General features: G+C 40.1%; 2 protein-coding genes across 14 annotated transcripts in view; one reads left to right on the forward strand and one right to left on the reverse strand.

Annotated features, from left to right (window-relative positions):
- The window catches only part of MYSM1 (Myb like, SWIRM and MPN domains 1), a 922,196-nt gene that overhangs the window by 708,956 nt on the left and 191,092 nt on the right, over nucleotides 1-22,148 (reverse strand). The window lies entirely within an intron of this gene.
- FGGY (FGGY carbohydrate kinase domain containing) overlaps nucleotides 1-22,148 on the forward strand; it is a 468,393-nt gene that overhangs the window by 90,643 nt on the left and 355,602 nt on the right. For all 13 annotated transcript variants that reach the window (XM_050804094.1, XM_050804057.1, XM_050804114.1 and 10 more), the window contains exon 5: nucleotides 13,063-13,151. In XM_050804094.1, the coding sequence (XP_050660051.1) occupies nucleotides 13,063-13,151 (89 nt within the window). The remainder of the gene's footprint in view (nucleotides 1-13,062; nucleotides 13,152-22,148) is intronic.

Below are 22,148 nucleotides of genomic sequence, written 5' to 3' on the forward strand. Positions count from 1 at the left end.
GCATTATAGCTGCCTCTCCAAGAGCTGGCTTTGTCCTCTTCTTTGCATTCCCCTGACGTGTTTGTAATGAGAAAGAGTGACTAAATGATGGAATGAGTTCCTTACCTCTTCTGAACCCAGGGGTCCTGGAAGTCTGACATAGCTAAGACCTCCCTGGAGGCTTGTCTGTTCATCCAGCATGGCCACTCTGGATTCCTATAAAGGCCCTTGTCTCTCTGAATCCTCCCTATATGGAGAGGCTATGGGTTAGATAAACTTGTGAGTGTTCAGTAATAAAAAAAGGCCTCATCTCAACTCTGCGGCCCTGTCAATACCCATGCCTATGCCCCCTGGAAAAGCTACATCAGCGTAGCTTCTAGGCTTGTAATCTCAATGATCAGTGTCTTTTGGCTCAAAAATGCAAAGTGAGGGAATATTCAGAGGAAATTAGAGAGCTGCCTAAGTGGCTCTGTCCTACCTGGCCTCTGTTTCTCATTGTGGCTTTGCTAAAGGGTCTGAACCGTGGCATGGACGTACATTTTTTTCTCAGTAATGCTACATGTGTAGAGTATTGATGCTTACCCAAGCAAAGCAAAACAAGCAATGAGGAAATACAATCTCTCTCTCATTTCACTGATTAGTTATTCATAATTTTATTAATAATAAGGACTTTATTTTTCTATCATTTTTATTATTATTATTATTGTTTCACCACTGATTAGTGAAAATTATTGGTCCTGGACTATCACCAGTCCCTGTTCTGGCATTTGGGAACAACTGGTGCGTGTAAGCCCTGAAACTCTCCTTCAGCGCTGGCATTCTGTGAACCTGAGAGAGATGAGAAGAGAACCAGGGACTAGAATAAAGCCTACTGCAGTTGTCTTGGCATGAGGCTGTGTGGCTTGGCTTTGGATGGGGGTCACAGACAAGCCCACGGACCTGAGAAAGAGAGTGAATCACTGTGTAAGTATTTATCGAGCACCTCCCATGTCCTGGGAAGCAGCAGCTGGAGAGTGGTGAAGGAGTACTGAGTTTGGAGTTCAAGTGGCCAGGGCTTTCCCCCAGGCTTTCTACCTATTATCTGCATCATCTGGGCAATTCAGTTCATTTATGGGCCTTAGTTTTCTGTCTAAAAAATTGTGTTGATGTAGTGTTATGTATCAGAAGGTATTTGATAAATTGTAGAATGTAGGTGGTAGTGATAGATTTTCAGATGATAGTGATAGAAAAAGTTGATTTTTGGAAAGAAAATTAGTAAGGTCTGTTTTTCATATACTTACCTTTAGAGGCAGGTAAGAAATCTGAAAGTGAAGGGAAAAGGAATTCACATTGTTTGAAGGGTAGGCAATTTTTAAAATAGTGCTTTTTAATCGTCCGGACGACTTGGGGAGAGGATATTATTCCTGTTTTAGTGGGTGGGAACAGCCTGAGAGACACTTACTTCATGCAGCTACTGAGTGGGTAAAGCTGGGGCCCAGCTCAGATCTAACTCCAGCCTGTGCTGTTTCTACAGTAGCTCAGAAACCAAAGCTTAGGAGAGCAGAGGAGCTGGAGACAGTGAATCCATCCCGAGGCCCTGCCGAGCAAATGCTGCCAGGGCAGTTCCACTTGCATTGTTATTAATACCTTACAGGGTGTCCTTCACGAAGTTCTCAGAATGATGGCTGTAAAAATGGGTGTGTGTTTTAGAAATAAAAATATTGTGGTGCTAACAAGTTCCTGCCAGAGTTGTTCAAGGACATTCATTCATTCAGCGAATATTTATTGAAAATTTGTTTTGTTCCAGATAGTTTGTTAAATATTGGAATATAGTGGTAAAGAAAACAGAGTCGTTATTCCCAGATGCTCGTATTCTAGAAAGGAGAAAAGAGATAAAGTCACAGTACAGTATTAGTCCAATGGGAACTCGGGTTACTCTAGAAATACAGCCCAGTTAGGATCGAGGGGCCTGGGGAGGTAATATGTAGGTTGTGGGCCAGTGGATGAATTGGAATTGGGTAATAAGCAGTTGAGGTGAGGCAGTGTAAAAGCTAGTCTAGTGGCAGTCTGCGGAAATGAGACCTCCGTGGGGCTGCATATACAGTCTGGTGAGAGCTTAGACTGCAAGAAGCTCTGTGAGTCCGTCAGAAGTTCCTTGAAGTCCCTTTTATATATTCCGTGCTATTAATTACAGGATTTTTTGCGGGGCTGAAGGGGGACCTCATGGGATGGAGCCAGTTCGCCTTAGCCACAATCAGAGAAAGGCCAGACACTTTTCCCGACTCTTCTATCTCAAGGACCTGGACCTGAGAACTCCGTAGAAGTTGAGCTTTGAGCACTCACGTCCTCCCTGGGCAGACAGAGCAGCTCTCCTCATTTCAGCTGTCTCAAGACTAGACAGTGTGCATGAGAATAAAGCAGTGAATTAACCCCACTTGTCCAAGAGGGTGGGACTGAATATTAGACAGGGCCCTTTCCGCCTCTCTTGGGTGGTGGGGGGTGATGTGTGACTCAGAGGCAGTGACATCAGCCATGACTTCATTCATCTAGAGGAAAGACAGTGTGCAGACCACGAATACGGCCGGTTTCTGCCCTCCCTTCTCGATGCTTTGTCTTGCTGGGGACATTGTCATGGTCCTGCTGTTGTTTCCCACACATTTTATTCACATCTCATGTTTAAGCTGTTCTTTTTCTTCATCCGATTCTCTTTGTTCATCTTTTGCTTTTGTCTTTATTTTCCTCTTCTTTCTCCTATTTAATTTTTCTTGTTTCATTTTCTTTCCTATGCTTCTTCTTTTGTCTCCATTTTCCATTCTTTCCATTTGCTCTGCCCTTTCTACTCCATCTGTATCAGAAATGTATACGGGAATGCATCCTCCTGCTTCCTATTTCTTCTTTCCTCTGGGTTTCCCACTAGGTTATTGCTGTCCTAACATTCCTAAAACTGTGTTCACAAAACACTATCCACACAAGGACTGATGGTGGCTCCCATTCTTTTCTGACCCAAGTATCTAATACAAATCCAGTTTTACCTCTTACTACTTCTCAGCACAGGTCTCTCAGACTGACCTTCTCATAGTTCCTTCTCCATGGCCATGGATGCTGCTGATGCTTCTCCCTGCACTTTTACTCAGGCCATTGCCTCAATGTGGACTGACCTCCATCCCATCTTCCTCAGTCTTTGCCTTCCCTCTACATGCAGATCTGACAATGCCTCCTAAGTAACCCCCTTACTTCCCTCCTTCCCACAGCACTGTCTCCTTCGTGATCATACAGAATCCATAGTTTATAAATTAATATGTTTTAGAACTTGAATTATTCTGTACTATTTATACATTCTTCCTGCATGCTTCATATGCATAGATTCTTTGTTCCACCTAGCCGGTAACTAACCTGAGGATTGGAAGTATATTCCTGCCTTTCATCTTCTATGAGCATACCTAGCACATAGTTGGGCACAAACCAGGACTGACAGACCAGGTTTTGCACAGTCAAGAAATATTTTACTTGAAAAATAGTTATTTGATGCTAATTCTAGGGAAATAGATGAATAAATTATAGTTCTTTCCTAAAAGAAGAACTCAGAGTCTAGTAGAAGAGACAGGCCCACACATAATTTGAGAAGAACAAGGATTGCAGAGGAAACTAATGTTTACTAGGAGTGTACAAGGATGGGCACATTAACATGTATAATCTCATTGAATTGAATTCGGCTAACAGTCTTATGAGTTAAATGTTGCTGCAAATGAACGAAGTGAGACTCATAGACATTAGGTGACCACTAGTGAGAAATAACACTGCTAATAAGTGGGAGAACCAACATTTGTACTAAGGTGTGTCAGACTCTAAAGCACCTACTCTTTCCTGAAGAGGGAAGGATGTAGTGAAAGTGACATTCTAAGTAATAATAAGAACAATCATAAGTAAAAAGTGCTTACTATGTGCTAGGTGCTGCAAATAGATTACATATATTTGTTCATTTGATCCCCCATCAACCCTATGGCATAGGCACTATTATTGTCCTCACTAATTTTTATAGGATGAGGAAATTGAGATAAAGAGTAGTTGAGTAGCTTGCTCAAGGCCACATAACTACAAAGTACTAGAGCCAGGATATTCACTCTTACATTCTGGCTCTGGAGAAGATGCAGCAGAATGTACTGAGACCCTCTGCATAGAGTAGCATACTGCATGATCAGAACTGCTGTTGGACCAGTCTGTTTGGAGAATCAGGGACTGTGGAGATGCTGACAGGTGAAGGTGTTGAGAGGTGAGGCTAAAGAGGAAGCTGGGAACCATCACAAAGAACCAGTGCCCTCCTCAAGGACCCGTGGCAAAACATGCAAGAAATGTTCCTAGAAATATTTTCTGTGAGGTTGGACTGTTAGGGATCCATCGTAAGGAAGAGTTTAAGTTGTGATCTTATTCTACTACTTGAGTTGTGAAGGAACTTTTGAGTTGTGGCCTTTGTCCATGCCTGGCAGGAAATCACAGTGGAACTCTGCAACAGTGATTGAACAAGTAAGGATGCACATGAACAAGTAAAGATGCACATACTCAAACAGGCTCCAAAGAAATGCCAGTTGGAACAGTAAAGTACACGTGTCCTTTACGGGTTGGAGATGATTAAGTTTGGGTTGAAGGACATTTGGGAAGAAAGAAGAAGGGGCATCTGTGTGAGCTAGCTTGGAACAGATGCCAGGTTATCCTCAGGTGTCCCAGAGCGCTCAACATTTGATGGAGCACTTTCCCCACTGCAGCCCCCCTCTCCATTGGTACTTGGCAGCCACTCAGTGTTGCTGCACTGACCTGGGAGTCCAAGCCAGGAAGTGAATGAATCCATTTTCCAATTAAAATGAAACTTCTCCAAAGGACCTGCTCACCCTGAGAGGAGAAATTTATCTTCCTGGCAGTCTGGCTTGCCTAGACTATGTCTCTGCTCCTGAAAAGGACTGAGAAAAGCCATTAGCTTGAATGAAAAAAGAGAAACTGGGACAGTTTTATTCACAACCTCATTCATTTATCCATTCATTCCTTACTTTTATTTCTGCAGACTTTCATTTGGCTTATACGTGTCTGCTCATTCATTCATTTATTCATTCATTAGCTAACATGAGTCATCATCTATAGATCAGACACAATGCTATGTCCTAGGAGTAGACATATTTAATAAAAAACATCGCTCTTGCCTTTGAGGAGCTTTCAGTGTAGTGAGAGAGACAGACAAATGAACAGATGATGGGAAATGCAGTGATAGGGATATTCACAGGGTACTATAAGGGCCTAGCATAAGAGCATCTAACTCAGCATAGGGAGGTCATGGGTGATTTCATGGAGTAGGAACACCAGAGGTGAGTCCTAAATGTGTACACACACAGCCATATACATGCTATTGCTTCTGTTTCTCTGAAGAACTCTAATACAGGGTGATGAGGTGGGCGCATCTTCGTGAATTAATTGGGAGTTGAAATTAGAATCGTGATTGAATGTAAGGAACGAGAGAAGAGGCAGAAGATGACTCCTTTGGTAACTGAATCAACTGGCATTGGAAATCAAGGAGGGGGAACACACTTGGGGGAAGATAGCAGATTCTGTCTTGGACGTGTTGAGTTGGAGGAAGCAGTGGGATATCCAGGAGACATGTCTCAGAGGAGAGTTTGAATTGGAGTTTGAGATTTGGCATGTTATTCAGCGTGTAGTTGGTTAGAATCACAGGAGTGACTGATACTTCTCGGAGAGCATGGGAACAGTGAGAAGAACATTTGGATGAGGTAAGATTCCTGGGGAGCATCAACATTTAAAGAGCAGCTAAAGAAAAGGAGCCCATGAAGGAGACAGAAAAGCCCTAATGAGAAGGGCATGAGAAGGTCCAGGAGAGTGAGATGTTGAGGAAGACTTCCTCATCTCTCCCCTGGTCCCAGTCTTTGACTTTCTTTCATGTCTGCTCCAAGACCTGTTCACCCTTTCCAAAGCCTTCTCTTCCTATTAGGGCTGTCTCCCTGTCTCCCAAGGATAGTACCACCCACAAGGCATTGCTTGATCTAGGTCACTGTGGCATCTCTCTCATCTCCTCCAATAAGAAATGCACTTCTGCATTATATTATGTTTTAGAGAGGCAGATGACTGAACTCAAACGTTGGGCTGGGCATTAGCAATGCAAATTTTGGTCTGACTTTCCATTTACCCGTTGTGTGGGACCTGGAGATAATCTTGGTCCCTTCCTGGGCTTTAGGTTCATAATCTGCAAGCATAGTTTTCTGACTCCTTGCCTTCCCTGCCTTGAAGAATTACACAGGTCAGATGAGATCATGCATGTCCAAGTGCTTTGAAAACTGTGCAGCTCTGTAGCAGAAGAGTGACTCTTGTTGACTTATCAGGCACTTTATATTATTTCATTTAATTCTCACAGCATCCTTGGGGGAAGATGCGAGGAATGTAGCTTTGAGGAAACTGGGGCTTAAATAAATTAATTTGCCTAAAGCTACACAGCTGTTGAATGGTGAGGATGGTAATCAAAATCAGGTCTGCCAGACTCCAAAGTTCTTAGACCCCATCTACTGCAGGCTTGTTTTCCTAATACGTACAGTGGTGTCACACTCCTGGGTAGAGTCAGCTTTGCTGAATACGATCAGTTTTCATTAAAATGATAACATATTTTATGGTTGGGAAGTCAACTCTAGTGTGGATTATAAGTTTTTCTTTTTGTACAAGAAGAGCAAAGCCCTCCAGGGGGAGGAAAGCGAGGGAAAGGGATGCATGTAAATCCAGTTTTTGAAAATGAAATAAATTATACGATGGAATTATTTCATTTTACAAATAAATTCTATGATGTTACCATTAAACAAATCCTCATCTAATGGGGGTAATGTGTCTTGTCTATGCAGATTTTTGTTTCTTGGATCTTTCTTGGTAGTGACATAAATATTTATTCCACTTGACCTTTAGGCCTCTGCTTGCATCTCTCCCCGGAAGCCTTTTCTAGCCTCCCCAGGTCCCAAACCCTTTCCCACCTCTGAGCCCTGTCTGTGATTACTCATTAGAAGCAGATATATGGCCACACACAAAATATTACAATAACATTATGAGGCTGACTCATCAAACCTTGGTATCAGGCTTATTACGTTATTGTCATATCTCATCTTATTAATTATCTTTTCCATTGTGTATATCTTTCTCTCGAAAAGACCTGGCTTTAGGTTTTCTTATATCTCCTGAAACTCTGCATTTTTTTTTTCATAAGTTAGACTTGGCTCTTGCCCTTCAGAAGTTTGTCATTTCGAGGTAGATTTAGGTATATGAATGAATAATTAGGATACAGCATGGGATGGAGAGATTCACAGAAAAGGTGACATCTGAGCTGGATTTGAATCAAGGGCAGAGGTTTGATAAGGCGAGAAGATGGGAAAGTCAATTCAGCTGGAAAGAGATACCAGCTGAAACAGAGGCCTGGAAATATGAAAGAGTGTAATGTATTTGGGAAAGTAAAAGAGGTGAGAACTGAATGGAAGGTGTTAGGAGATGAGCCCAGAAAGTCATCATCATAATGATCACAGCCAACTTGGAGCCAGGTTAAGTGTCCTGAGAGCCAGACTACAGAGTTAAAATGGGATTCTAGGCCATGAGGAGATATCGAACCATCTTTAATAAAGGAATGGAATGGGAAGCTTTATGTTTTTAGAAAGATGCCTCTAGTAGTGCAGACCTCTCAGCTTATCTGCCTATCTAACTTGAAATATTTCTGGTGTTCTGTCTGTGTGCATGGGAGTTTGAAACACACAATTGTTTTATTCATTCTGAGAAGTTTCTGGCTGGGGTTTATGACCTACTCCATGCTTCCAGCATCATATTTCTTTTAAGAATGACATTGAAGATTACGTCTCTTCCTGAAACATCTTTTCTCTCTGGGCTATCGGCCTGTGCCCTAATTTGGAGTCTTGAACATAGAGTGAAGATAAGGTCTTGCTCTTTCTTGGGTAGTTGTGCTGGAAAACAATAGCGTGAGTACTTGGAATGTGCAGGCAGTACTATTTATTGAGTGGGAAATTAGGGAGCTGTTCCCTCCCTTTTATTTACTGCTCACAGCAAATAACCCAGATAGAATCCCTTTGCAATTAAATAGTAGATTACTTGGATAATCCTTTGTAACTGGTCATGCCTATCTTCTCATGTTGCCCCTCGACCCTGGTGTCATTGCAGTAGCTGCCTCATTTCGCTCATGAGTTCCTTCAGTGTCTAGAAGCAGCAGAAACCTCACAGCTTCCCTGGAGTGGGGGGGAAAGGGTGAAAGCTACTTCTCTCTGTCCTGAGGCTGGCAGGGTGGCTGCAGCCTTGAATCTTGGACATACTGCCCTACCTCCGCCCTCTGCTTAGACTCACAGCTATGTGAGCTTTCAGTAGTAGCCTCCTCCCAAGAAATGCTGTGGTTTGATGAAGTAATAGATGACTTTTTCTTTTTTTTTTTTTTTTTACAAAAGCTGTTCTCTTTGGTTGCTTTAAGCTGAGGGATTGCTTAACTCAAAGGATTGTTGTTGGAATGCAGAAGGCTTTTGTGCCAAGTCATATAACCCAAATCACTTTTCTTTTTTTCTTGAAAAGACTAGTTTTGTTAGTTGCTTGGTAACTGGAGGATAGAAAGACTTAACTCATTCAGCACAGAGAGCTCCCGGTTTGAACTCTATTAGGCCATCACCTAATGAGACATATCTGAAGTTGGTGTGTGTTGAGGGCCTGTTCCTTGCACTCTCTAATCCGTGCAACATTACGCGTGGGAAGTGATAAGTACATAGAAGTTACGTGAGCTGTCCAGGATTGAAATTGTACAGAAATGTGCTTAAAAGGGCTTTTGTTTGTCTTTTCTTCTGTAAAGAGTGGCAGTAGCTTCCATTATGACATTTCCAAAAGGCCCAAAATTACACCTCTTATTGGAGTGGGAGGTTCAGGGTGGTAACTGTGGCATAGTAGAAGGAAAGAACATTTACTTTAGAGCTGGAAACCCTGTGACTTTGGGCTAAGCCGTTGTGGTCTGACCCCCAGTTCCTTAATGTGTGAGTATTGTGTATTACCTACATGCCTCTGCACCACTCTGAAGATTAAATGAGAACAGTGTTGTAAACTGTGGAGGATTTAGAGGATGATCACTGTATCCTAATGCAGGCCCAGTGGTTACAAGTAGAGAATTAATTCAGTAACATTGAGGCCTTTGACTGGGATTGTATGGGCCAGAGAGGAGGGCCAGAGAGATTTTTCTGCAGAACTGGACTAAAAATCCATCTGTGGGGGTAATGTGCTCTTGGCCAATATGGCATTTGATGACAAAGCACTTGTGAATCAGGTAGCCTAATATAAAAAACTGCATGGGGCTGGGCACGGTGGCTCACGCCTGTAATCCCAGCACTTTGGGAGGCTGAGGTGGGCAGATCACAATGTCAGGAGTTCGAGACCAGCCTGGCCAACATAGTGAAACCCTGTCTCTACTAAAAATACAAAAAAAAAAAAAAAAAAAAAAAAAAATTGCAGGGCGTGGTGGCATGCACCTGTGGTCCCAGCTACTTGGGAGGCTGAGGCAGGAGAATCTCTTGAACCCCGGGGGGCAGAGGTTGCAGTGAGCCAAGATCACACCACTACACTCCAGCCTGGCGATGGAGTGAGACTCTGTCTCAAAAACAACAACAAAAACTGCATGGGATCCTCACAGATGCCTGCTGGCATCTCAAGGTAAGGGATCAGCCTTCTGGAGACATTTCCTCTCATCCAAATCCTTACTCCTCTTTGCTGGCCTGTCTCCAGACTTCCCTTTTGTAGAGAAAGCAGGGAATACTGCTGTCTTCCCTTCCGAGACCATGTACATCCTTAAGAGTACCTCAGACTTCCCACGACATGTTATTTCTAGTTCCTCATCCCATAAATATTTGTTGAATTACTAGACAAACTGCTCAGCTTCATCTTCCAATTCCTTTTATGTGATGAGTGCTTCAGAGCTTATAGAGGGCTTCCACATGTGTTATCTCCTTAGAGTAGAGGTTGGGCTGGGATCTCTGGCTTTGATTGGTGACGGTTAGTGTGGTCTCAAAAAGAAAGAATGCCTGGACTCCTTGCTCCTCCTATTCCCAGTGTCTCTTTTTGGCAAAAGGCTTGAGTTCTTTGTGTCATTCTACTTGGGTTCTGTTGTCCCACAGTGGCTGTCTGTGTGGCTACAGGGTAAAGGCTGTCGTTATGTAATGTCTTTAGTGACCGCACACAAGATCTAAAAGAAGTAGCTTTTTTTTTTTTTTTTGCCTGAATTTAAGAAGATTGTTGTGCTTTGGCTTGAAGCACTGGTTGTTGCTGCGGTGGTTTGGCGGTTCATATCTGGTCACTGGCCTTTGATTTCTGGAACCTTTAGAAAGAGGCTGCCTTTTCTCCTCTCCCTGACCACTGATTGCTGAAACCACAAGACATATGGAAATAGATTTCAGGGACTAGCCAAAAGGCATTCTGGTAGTTTGACTCACATGGTTTCAAAGGCTACCATTTTCTGATTGTGGCTTGTTACACCCTATACAGAGATACTACTAGTACTTAGCTGTGTTAGGAATATTTAGTATCTTTAAGTTTTGCTTTATTTAACATTAACATCTTAGAATGGGCGTTCAAAGAGAAGTTTAGGACAAGTCCCTTTCTAGATACAAGCTTTCACCTAGATGTTTAGGAAGTTAAAACAACAACAGTAACAGAGAATCAGCTTGATACTTTGCCTTTTACATCTGAACTCTTTTGATATTGTTTTGATAGGGCCAGCACTTGGGATAGAACCATTTATCTGCTGTAAATAGATAAATGTTGGTGTTTATATAGTAGTGTTAGGGAAGCACTATGAAGGAGGAACTCACAGAATTCTGATAAAGGCCAGTTGTACATAAAATAGATATAATAATGCCCAGGACTTTTGTGTTGCTCTAAGGAGATAACACATGTGGAAGCCCTTTATAAACTGAAGCACTGCTCACACAAGAGGAATTGGAAGGTGAAGCTCAGCAGTTTGTCTAGTAATTCAACCAATATTTATTGAGTGCCTACTGTGTGTTACCCTGTGGCAGGTACTGAAATATGCCTCTTTTGGAACTTCTGCATTGTTGCCCTTAGGTTCCCAGAGATACTCCTATGCTTATAATTCCTTTTCTTGTAACTTTTTGGAGAGGGAGTGATAGAAATCAGGACATGGAAAGTTGTCTGGATGGTAGGAAACCTTTCTTGCTAGTGCCTCTGTCTTCTTTACTATTCTGTTTTTGAAATTCTACCTCTTCAGGTATTTGGCAGAAAATGGCCACTTCATGCTTTTCAACTTTATCTCATCTCCAGTTCCATTCACAGGCAGAAGAGAAACGGTTCCATTTGGGTCCTGATTCTAAGTTCTTAGGAGAAGAAATCTGGTTGGCACAACTAGGTCACATGTCTAAACCTGGTCCAACCAAGTGCTTGTAGTTAGGGGATAAGAGTTATGTAGTTTCTACTTGGCAGCTGAGGGTCCTGTCAGTTGGGGTGGAGGAGAGGAGACAATCATTCAATATCATGGTGAACATGCCTGACAAGATCCTTGACCTCACAGAGCTTATAGTCAGTCTGTCAGGAAAGAAAGACATTTGTATTAGTCCGATCTTACGCTGCTAATAAAAACATACCCGAGATGGGGTAATTTAGAAAGGAAAGACATTTAATTGACTCACAGTTCAGCATGGCTGGGGAGGCCTCAGGAAACTTACAATTATGGCGGAAGGAGAAGCAAACACCTCCTTCTTCATTGGGTGGCAGGAGAGAGAAGTGCAGAGTGAAGGCAAGGGAAGCCCCTTATAAAAACCATCAGATCTTGTGAGAACTCAGTCGCTATCATGAGAACAGCATGGAGGTAACCACCCCCATGATTCAATTACCTCTCACAGGGTCCCTCCTGTGACACATGGGGATTATGGGAACTACAATTCAAGATGAGATTTGAGTGAGGACACAGCCAAACCATATCAACATTACACAAATGATTGTAGGGGTGGTATGGGTTGTATGACAGCTAGCCCTAAACTTGAGCAGGAGATCCTGGAAACCCCTGCAAGGAATGGCAGTGGGTAGGGTTAACCAAATGAGGAAGGGGGATGATGTGGATCCTGGGAGGGCAGAGGGTGGTGGGTGAGGAATGAATGTTTTAGGCAGAAGTGGCAAAGGAAAGAAAATGCCCAGCAGTAAGAAAAAATCTGGCCATTTTGCAATATAGAGAACCAAATCTTTAAAATGTACAGTGGCTTGCTTATGTGGCCATTCTCTTTGACTTTGACTGGAAGTTCTTTGAGGGCAGGGACCATCTTTTTTTCTATTGCCTTTGGAACCAGTTGGCATGTGTAGAATTTTGTGTGACAGGGCACGTTTAGTTTCGTTGGGCAGTTTCTGAGTACAGCTTCTTTCCAGCTTATATCTGCTCTGAAATTTTATATGTCCATCACCATTCACCGGAAAGATGGATTATATACCTTACAGAGTGTGCTTTTGATATGGGTGGCTGTATCCCCACCCAAATTTCATCTTGAATTGTAGCTCCCATAATTCCCTTGTGTTGTGGAAGGGACCTGATGGGAGATAATTGAATCATGCGGGTGGTTTCCCCCATACTGTTCTCGTGGTAGTGAATACGTCTCACGAGATCTGATGGTTTTATCAGGGGTTTTCCCTTTCGCTGGGCCCTCATTTCTCTCTCTGGTCTGCTGCCATGATTGTGAGGCCTCCCCAGCCATGTGGAACTGTGAGTCCATTAAACCTCTTTTTCTTTATAAATTACCCAGTCTCGGGTATGTCTTTATCAGCAGTGTGAAAATGGACTAATACAGCTTTCTATCCCTCCATATTGGCAAAGAGGGTTTTAAGGGAAATTGTGGTCATTTTTGGAAGGATCAAGAATTGTCAGTTTTTCTTTCCTGTATAAGTACTGCTTTTATATTATTCCTACCCCCACCAAGCTCCTGAACAGATGTTTCAATGGGCATTGTTGGCTATGCTTTTGTTTTGAAAAATTTGAAATATTATTGAAAGAGGAGATGGTAGAAAAACCCCATAATTGATTCTAATATATATTTAATTTGGCAGAACTTGAGAGAGACTTGCTGGGATAAGGCGGGACATTTCTTTGATCTCCCAGACTTCTTATCATGGAAGGCAACAGGTGTCACAGCACGGTATGTTAATTACAAGTTGGATTGTGTTTGCATTCTTCCATTCTCGGATGTCTGTGTATATATTGCTTTCTTAACTCTCTTTGACTGGATATACTGTTGGTACATCTGCATGTGATTTTGCATACTTGAAACATCTTGAATCTATCTTCCACCTCCACTGCACATGCCCAAACACTGTTGTTCCTATTAGCCCTGGAATGTGAGTATCCAAGGTGAAGACCATTCATTAAAATTGTTCACGTTTGAAAGAGATGCAAAAAATCCAGAGTGAAATGTGGGTTTTTCCAAAGGCACTTTTTACATGATGAATAAAAGGAAAAAATAAACACATACACACACACACACACACACACACACAGAGTCATGCGTTTCTTAAGGACAGTGATACATTCCGGGAAATGTGTTGTTAGGCGATTTCATTATTGTTGCAAACATCATAGAGTATGCTTTCACAAATCTAGATGGTGTATTCTACTGCACACCTAGGCTGTGTGGTATAGCCTATTGCTGCTTGACTACAAACCTGTAGAGCATGTTACTGTACTGAATACTGTAGGCCATTGTGCACAATGGTACTTATTTGTGTATCTAAACATAGAAAAGATATAATAAAAACACAATGTAAAAGATAAAAAATAGCATACTTACATAGGGCGCTTATAATGAATGAAACTTGCAGGACTAGAAGTTGCTCTGGGTGAGTCAGTGAGTGAGTGGTGATTGAATGCAGAGGCCTAGGATATTACTGTACACTTCTATAGACTTTATAAACACTGTACATGTAGGTTACACTAAATTTATTTTAAAAATTTGTTTAATAATTGTCCTTTGCTTACTGTGGCATTTTTTACTTTATAAACTTTTAAACTTTCTTACTCTTGTAATAACACTTATCTTAAAACAAAAACACATTATACAGCTGTACAAAAATACTTCCTTTATATTCTTATTCAATGAGCTTTTTTCTATTAACTTTCTTTTTCACTTTTTAAACTTTTTTGTTAAAAACTGAGATACAAACATACACATTATCCAAGGCTTACACAGGGTCAGGATCATCAAGATGTCACTAGGTGATAGGAATTTTTCAGCTCCATTAATATCTTTTGGGACCACTGTCATATATGCAGTCTGTTATTGACTGGAATGTCATTGTGTGATGTATAACTCATCTGTGTGTGTGTGTGTGTGTGTGTGTATGTGTATTTTGGCCTCTAATGTTAACTAGGAGATTCAAGGAAGCTGATTTAATTGGATGGATGTGTTATATACTTGTTTGCTTTTTATGTAAATGTACCTCAGTTATCCCATACTGTAGAAGTATATATGTTGAAGTCAACAACTATTTTTCGGTAAATTATGAATGTTAAAAATAGAGCATTTGCTACACAACAGAGACTTGTATAAAATATTCATTGAGTGTGAAATTGTGGCTGCTATAATTAACAGAGTGAGTGTATGTTTGGGGATATATAGACAGATTGGATATGAAATCTCTAAGTATGACAAGCCTCTTGTCATGATGACCTCAGATTTAAGGAGATGTATAAGGTCAGGGCAGGTCTTCTCATCTGAAAAAGATTTAGAATCTGGGTTGAACAAACCAGTGAGGAAGGAAATCATTTCCCAGAGGATAGATAAACCTCTAATAATAGGAGAGGCAGGTATTGTATCTTAAAATCAGCTTATTCAGAGAGGGGCCAAATCCTCCCTCTTTCCTTCTTGTTTAAACTCAAGGGAAGCCGGAAATAGCAGTACCATTTCTCCTATCTCATTTTTTTTTTTTTTTTGTAGTCAGTTGATAGGGTGTGATAATTCAGCAGCAGGGGCTTCTAGCAGGGAGATAGCAGAGAACGTTTCACAAGCATGTCATTCTTAATGTCAGCAACCCCGAACCTCCTTGCGATTAAACAATCATTAGCCAAAGGTCCCGGGGCAGAGAGATGCATGTGCTTGTGAAAATGGCCTCTGCAAACCTCAGGTACATGCCATCTCTGGCAGGAGATCCCTGGATGAGTGGTGTGAGCTTTACCCTGGAAGGTATAATTAGTCACCATTATAGTTATCACCAGTGGGGAGGGCAGTGTGTAGGTGAAGATATCATCTTGGGCATTCCTCTTTTGGTGTGACGTTAATTGTTCAAAGTTATTTCTGAGAGAATCTTTCTCTAGGATTTTTCCATCATTGTATATCCATGAAAGAAATGTTTTGATCCTTTTGGCCAAATGGTCTTGTTTGTTAGTCAAGCAGTGCTAGTTGTCATGTATATAGGCAATACCCCATTGGCCTGCAAACCCAGAGGACTCAAAGCTGGAACTAGAGATGGAGGAGAACCTGACTTTCCTTCTCTTTTTCTTTGATGTTGTACTCAGCACTTTGACTGCCTCCCTGATTCTTTCTGATGGCTCTAGGTATTCTGTGTCCCATTTCCTGGTTTCCAGTGCCATATTCAGGGACCAAGGAGAGGGCTTTTTGAAGCTAGCTGTGGCTCAGATAGAGTTAAGTGTGGTGGCATGCATACACACAGTGGACTCACAATATGACTTACCAGCTTTGATTTTACTACACTAGTTGTGTGACCTTGGGCAAATCTCTTCCCTTCTTTGAGTGTCACTCTTTTTGTCTATAGCATGGGGATTGTTATATCTATCTTGCAAACTTCTTGTGAGAATCCTGTTAAAGCAATTTTTCCAAATTAGTTGGATTATAGGAATTACTTGAATGATTTTTTCAAAACGCATATCCCCAGATCTTCTAGTTTTCAACCTAATGAATCAGAATCTCCATGGGAGATGTGAGAATTTGTTTGTTAACAAGTGCCCAGGTAGTATATGATCAGGTGCCTTTGGATAACACTGCCTAACAGAATATGCATGAAAGTAGGATGTGACTCTGAGTGAGAGATGGGAAGTGTTTTAAGGGCCTAATGAATTTTTTGAATTTAAAAGTTGTAAACAAAAAATACAATTCTAAGGCCCCCTGCCATCTGAATGGACCCCTTCTCTTGGCCAAAGGCATTCCAAAGTTAACCTGAAAAACCAGTTCAGGCCATGATGGGAAGGTGGGGGTCAGACATTCCTCCTTATACAGTCCTCCCTTTTAGAATTCAGGAAAAGCCAACTAACACTAACATCAAGACAGACCTTAAGTCTCATAAGAAATGTTTACAATCTATTCTCTCTGAAGCTTAAGTGGAGGCTTCATCTGCATAATAAAACCTTGGTCTCCACAACTCCTTATCCTAACCCAGACATTCTTTTCTATTGATAATAACTCTTTCAACCAATTGCCAATCAGAAAATTTTTAAATCTGCCTATGACCTGGAAGCCCCTGCTTTGAGTTGCCCATCCATCCAGATCAAATCAGTATTAACCTTACATGTATTGATTGATGTCTTGTGTCTCCCTAAAATGTATAGAAGCAAGCTATGCCCCGACCACCTTGGGCACTTGTCATCAGGACCTCTTGAGGCTGTGTCATGGGTGCATCCTTAACCTTGGGAAAATAAACTTTCTAGATTGATTGAGATCTGTCTCAGATACTTTTGGGTTCACAAAGTGGAGAGCGTCTTGTTAACTTATCAGAACATGCTTGGGGGCTTCTGGCCTTGCCTTTGACAATCTCAAACCTTGAGGAAGCAGAAAGTTTAATGCTCAGAAATGATTTATTGGCTGTCTGGTCATCCCTGCCATTTTTATTGGCTGTGACACTCATGACTCATTCTATTTTCATTAGTATAAGTTAATCACCCCTTCCCCCACTCACCCCATATTTGTGAGCACCTTCAGAGACCTCCCTTCCCATTTCCCTCTCTTCCAGAGAGCAAAGCCTGTGGACCTGGGGTACCAGGTTCCTCTTGCAAAGGTGGTTGCCCTTTCCCCTGGCCCACTTACAGCTTGCATCTATCTTTCTCTCTCCCATTTACTCAATATTTCTCCCTTCTGTATTTTTACTTGCATATTAAGGTGAAACAAGGAGCCTCTCTGAGCTTTCTTCATTATAGATGGAAATAATGACAACACCTGCTCCATGGGGTTATTGTAGAGAAAGCTTGTAACACAATGCTGAGAAAGCTTTTTAAAGGTGTTAGCGATTTCATTTAGTTCCCTTTCTCTATCAGTTTTGGCAATGAGTCTTTACATTAAGCATAGAGGAAAGAGGGAAGTCCTTGTGGTCAGACTGACCTGGTTTCAGTGTCTCCATCATGTGCTGTCTACAAGAACCTGGAGCAAATTATTTACCTTCCTAAGCCTTATTTCCTCATCCATAAGCCCTCTCAGGGCTATTAAAAGAGTTAGAGGTTCTCTGGGTAAAACGTGTAGCACATAGTATTTACACAATAACGGGTTCTTTTAATAAAAAATCCACATTGTCTGTTCCCTCTTCTAGAGTAAGGAAGATGAGGGTCTGAATTTGAATATGCCAATTCCAAAAAAAACTTTGGGTAATAGAACACCAGCCTGGCATCCTCCGGGCCAAGGAGAGGTTGAAATTTGGTGTTTATTTGGCTCTTACATGTGATTATTTTGGGAGGCTTTGGGGAAAATGAGTGCCAAAAAGGCTAGAGAGTCTTTTTAAAAAATATATTTTAGTAGAATTAAGACTAACAAGTGATTGAATTTCACATTGTCTAAAAGCTTTCAAACTTGTTTTTGGCAATGGCAATGTGTAAGAACACCTCTCCTTTCTCTCTTCCTTCTCCATTTTCCTCTCCTCTCTTTCAGGTTTTGTTTTTGTTTTTTTTCCCCATTCTCCCCTTTTATTGTTCTCATCCTCCGAAATATGGCAGCTACTTTTGTTTATCTGGGTCACTGAGAAAATCACCAATTGGCCCATGATTACTTTGTAATTCAGCTCCATTCTTTTTCTTATATTAATGAAAATAATTATTGCTATTTTTGTTAATAATAATAATGGTAATTATCATTTATTGAGCGCCTTTCCTTTATCTGTGCTAGGCATATTTAGCAAATGTTAGCTCTGTTAGTCCTCATGACCATCCTTACAGCAGGTGGTGTCATTACCGCTTTGCATTTCAAGAACTGAAGCAGAATGCTTTAGTTATTAGCCACATTCTTGCTATTAAGTGGGTTACTGTCTACAATTTTGATGACATGAGAAATGGGAAGTCATACATTTGAATAGTATAATTTTTTTGTAGCCTGAAAAATATATGTATAAATTCTCCCTCTAAAGAGATTTGAGGTGGCTAATAATAATAATATAAGAAAAAGTGGTACAAAATAGAAAAAAATCAGAATAGAGTGAAAATAATGTTAGGATAACTGAGCTGAAGCTAAGAACTTTAGAGAACCTTTAGAGAATTCATAATAAATTACTAATAAATTTGTTTCCAAGCTTCCTAGTGGCCAAAGCAAAGACAGAGCTTGATCAAGATTAACTGAGTAGAACAGATAAAAACTTTACTGCTGTTCAAGGGAAGTAGAACTTTTTCTAACATTGGGGGTCTGAGAGAAATTAATCCTAGATGATCAAGGGTAGACATATAAATTATTTAAAAGTATGTCCTATTAAATTTAGTTACAATTTTGAATAAAATTTTAATTTTAAAATAGTTTTAGGATTATAGAAAACTTGTGAAGACATTATAGAATTCCCATATGCTTGATATCCAGTTTCTCCCATTAATATCTATATCATTATGATACATTTGTCATAATTAGTGGACTGATATTGATATATTATCATTAATAAAATTCCATACTTTATTCCAATTTTTTTTTAGTTTTTACCTAATGGCCTTTTTACCATATTACATTTAGTCACGACTTCTCAGGCTCTTCTTGGCTGTGATAGTTTCTGAGTCTTTCTTTCTTTTTGATACCCTTGATAGTTTTGAAGTGTATTGGTCATGTATATTGTAGGATGTCCCTCCATTGAAATTTGTCTGATGTTTTTCTCATGGTGAGACTTGGGTAGTTTGTTTTTGGGAGGAAGACCACAGAGATAAAATACCTTTCTCATCATATCAAGCGTACACACTCTTAGCACAACTTATCACTATTGATGTTCAACTTGATCACCTGGCTGAGATACTGTTTGTCAGGTTTCTCCACTATAAAGTTATCTTCCACCCCCACCATATTGTACTTTTTGGAAGGAAGTCACTATGTGCAGCCCACACATAAGGAGTGGGGAGTAGTTGTGCTTCATTTTCTTGAGACTGTAGTATCTACATATATTACTTTGAATTATTCTTTATTTGTCTTGTCTCAGTTCACCATTTTTATGGCTTTGAACTAAAATAAATTGTTTACAAGGCTTCTTATGTACAAATAAGAGACACTCTGTAAGTTTGGTTTACAGGTTAAATGTGACAATTTCTGAGACATTTCTGTGGCATATGTGAAAACAGGGTTGAATTGCTATAATCTTAGGTTTATTTTTTCTTATACTTCTTTGTATTAAATTTACATATTCTACTTATTCATTTTACTTTTCCTTTCCCCTCCATTATAATGTACAATTCTGTGTGGGTTGTTAGTAAATATTCTACCTTTTCCTTTAAAGAGATGAATTTATGGCTTTTAGAAACTGAAGTCCCTTTAAAATAATTATTATGTTTCTGATTTGTGTGGTTCTCTGTGTTTTGGATTTATAAAGGATATTATTGTATTGTTATTCATCTTGTGGGTTTTTACTAATCTGTCAGGAGGTGATTATGTTGGGTTGTTGATCGTTTTCTAAATATAATTCATAGTATCTCAAATACAGTACCATTATTTAGACTCTTATTCTACTGATTTTTCTTTTGTTAATAAATTGGAAATATGCTTTGTATAACTTATTTTTTTACTTAATATGTTGTATTTTTCATATTAATATCTAAAAATATTTTTGACATCTGTATAGTTTTCTATCCTATATCAATATTAATTTTGTCAAGGGTTTGGGCTTGACGTGGGATCTTATTTTAATTTGTATTTTTGATTATTGAATGCGATTAATTTTTCTTATATTTATCAACCACTTATGTATGTCGTTGTCAGTTACTAATTATGAGAATTAGTATTACATATTTCAATGATATTTATGTCAATTGCTAATATTTGTATTGGAGTTCAGTGTTTTCTTTAATTTTGGTGAGAATTTTAAAAAAATGTTTTTGCAGTATAATTTCAGAAAAATTTAAACCTACAGAAAACTTGAGAGAAGGGCATATTGAACACCCTTATACCTTTTACCTACATTAATCAAATATTAACATTTTATTACTTTTGTGCTCTCTAGTGCACACCTTACCTACCTCTGACACATAGACATGTGATTATTTTGCTGAATCATTTGTAAATAAATTGCAGACCTCACAGTATTCTCCACCTGATCACCCAATAGTAACAACATTTTCCTTTATAACCACAACATCATTGTCACACTTAAGGCAATTAAAATTAATCCTCATATTCCCTTACAGGTATCCCTATTGTTAAGGATTCAGAGGGCCTCTCACTCTCTCTTGCCATTGGAGTTCTGACTGATAGAGACTACATTAAAAAATATTAGCTAAATGAGGAGTGAAAAGTTGTCTTATTATCTGAGAAAATACTCTTTAGCCTCTAGTGTATGGAACTTCTAATATACTAGACAGATAATACAGCTCAGAAGTGTGGTTAAACCCTGTCTGCATGTTAGGGCTATGTGTACATACATAGGAGTTGGGGCAAGAAAGAAGACCCGATTTGCCAACCCTATCTCAAGTCTAGCACCTTAGCAATATGAATCCAAACCTGCTTGCGTTTGATTACCACGTGGCAGTGCGAAGCCATGCTGGTCACACTTGGGCATAGGAAGTGAAAGTGTGAGCTCATTATTATCACCTTGTCTTTAACACAGTGACCCTTAAAATGTGGCTTAATGTATTCCAGTCTCTTAATGATTACATGAATTTCCCCTTCCCTCTTGGAGAAAATGGAGTAAGAGGATGGGGTGCAAAGTCAACCCTGTGTCCTCTGGTGCTTCTCTGAGTGGAGAGAGGAGGTCGGGTGGAAGTCTTATTCTCCCCAGAGAGTGGAGGCAGCAGCAGGAGAAGAAGGGAGAAACTTGCACATTAATACCTGCCTGTGACTACAGTCCACATCCCTTCCTTGGTACTTGGCCTCTTCATCTGCTGTCTCATTTGCATATCTAAGAGTTGATTTTTTTAGAAAACAGCTTCAGATATATATAGTATACATATTTACATATAATTCACATACTATACAATTCACTAATTTAAAGTATACTATTCAATGATTTTTGGAGATTACATTACTTATTTTTATTAATTTTAATAATACATATAGCATAAAATTTGCCATTTTAATTATTTTCAGGTATATAATTCAGTGTCGTGAATTACATTCCCCATGGTGTGCAGTCATTACCGCTATCTATTTCTAAAACTTACTTATCACCCCAGACAGAAACTGCTACCCATTAAATAATAACTCCCCATTTCCCCCTTTACCTATCCACTCTTTTTTTTGAGACAGGGTCTTGCTCTGTCACCCAGACTGGAGTGCAGTGGCATGATCTTGGCTCACTGCAGCCTCCGCCTCCAGGGTTCAAGCGATCTTCCACTGCAGCCTCCAGAGTAGCTGGGACTACAGGTGTGCGCCACCACGCCTGACTAATTTTTGTATTTTTAGTAGAGACAGGGTTTCACCATATTGGTCTTGAACTCCTGACCTCATGAACCGCCCATGGCTGAGTGAGCAGATAAAAACATTACTATTTTTATCCCTCCCTCTCCCCTCTTAACCTCTAATCTACTTTATGTCTGCTATGAATTTGCCTATTCCAGATACCCCATCTAAGTAGATTTATATAGTATTTATGCTTTTGCATCTGGCATATTTCACTTAACATAATGTTTTCAAGGTGTGTCTATGCTGGAGCATGTGTCAACTTTTCTTTTTTGTGACTGAAGAATTACATCCCATTGTGTGCATATTCTACATTTTGCTTGTCAATTCATCTGTTGATGGACCTGTTGG

Source organism: Macaca thibetana, chromosome 1, assembly GCF_024542745.1.
Source record: "Macaca thibetana thibetana isolate TM-01 chromosome 1, ASM2454274v1, whole genome shotgun sequence".
In the NCBI taxonomy this organism is placed as follows: domain Eukaryota; kingdom Metazoa; phylum Chordata; class Mammalia; order Primates; family Cercopithecidae; genus Macaca; species Macaca thibetana.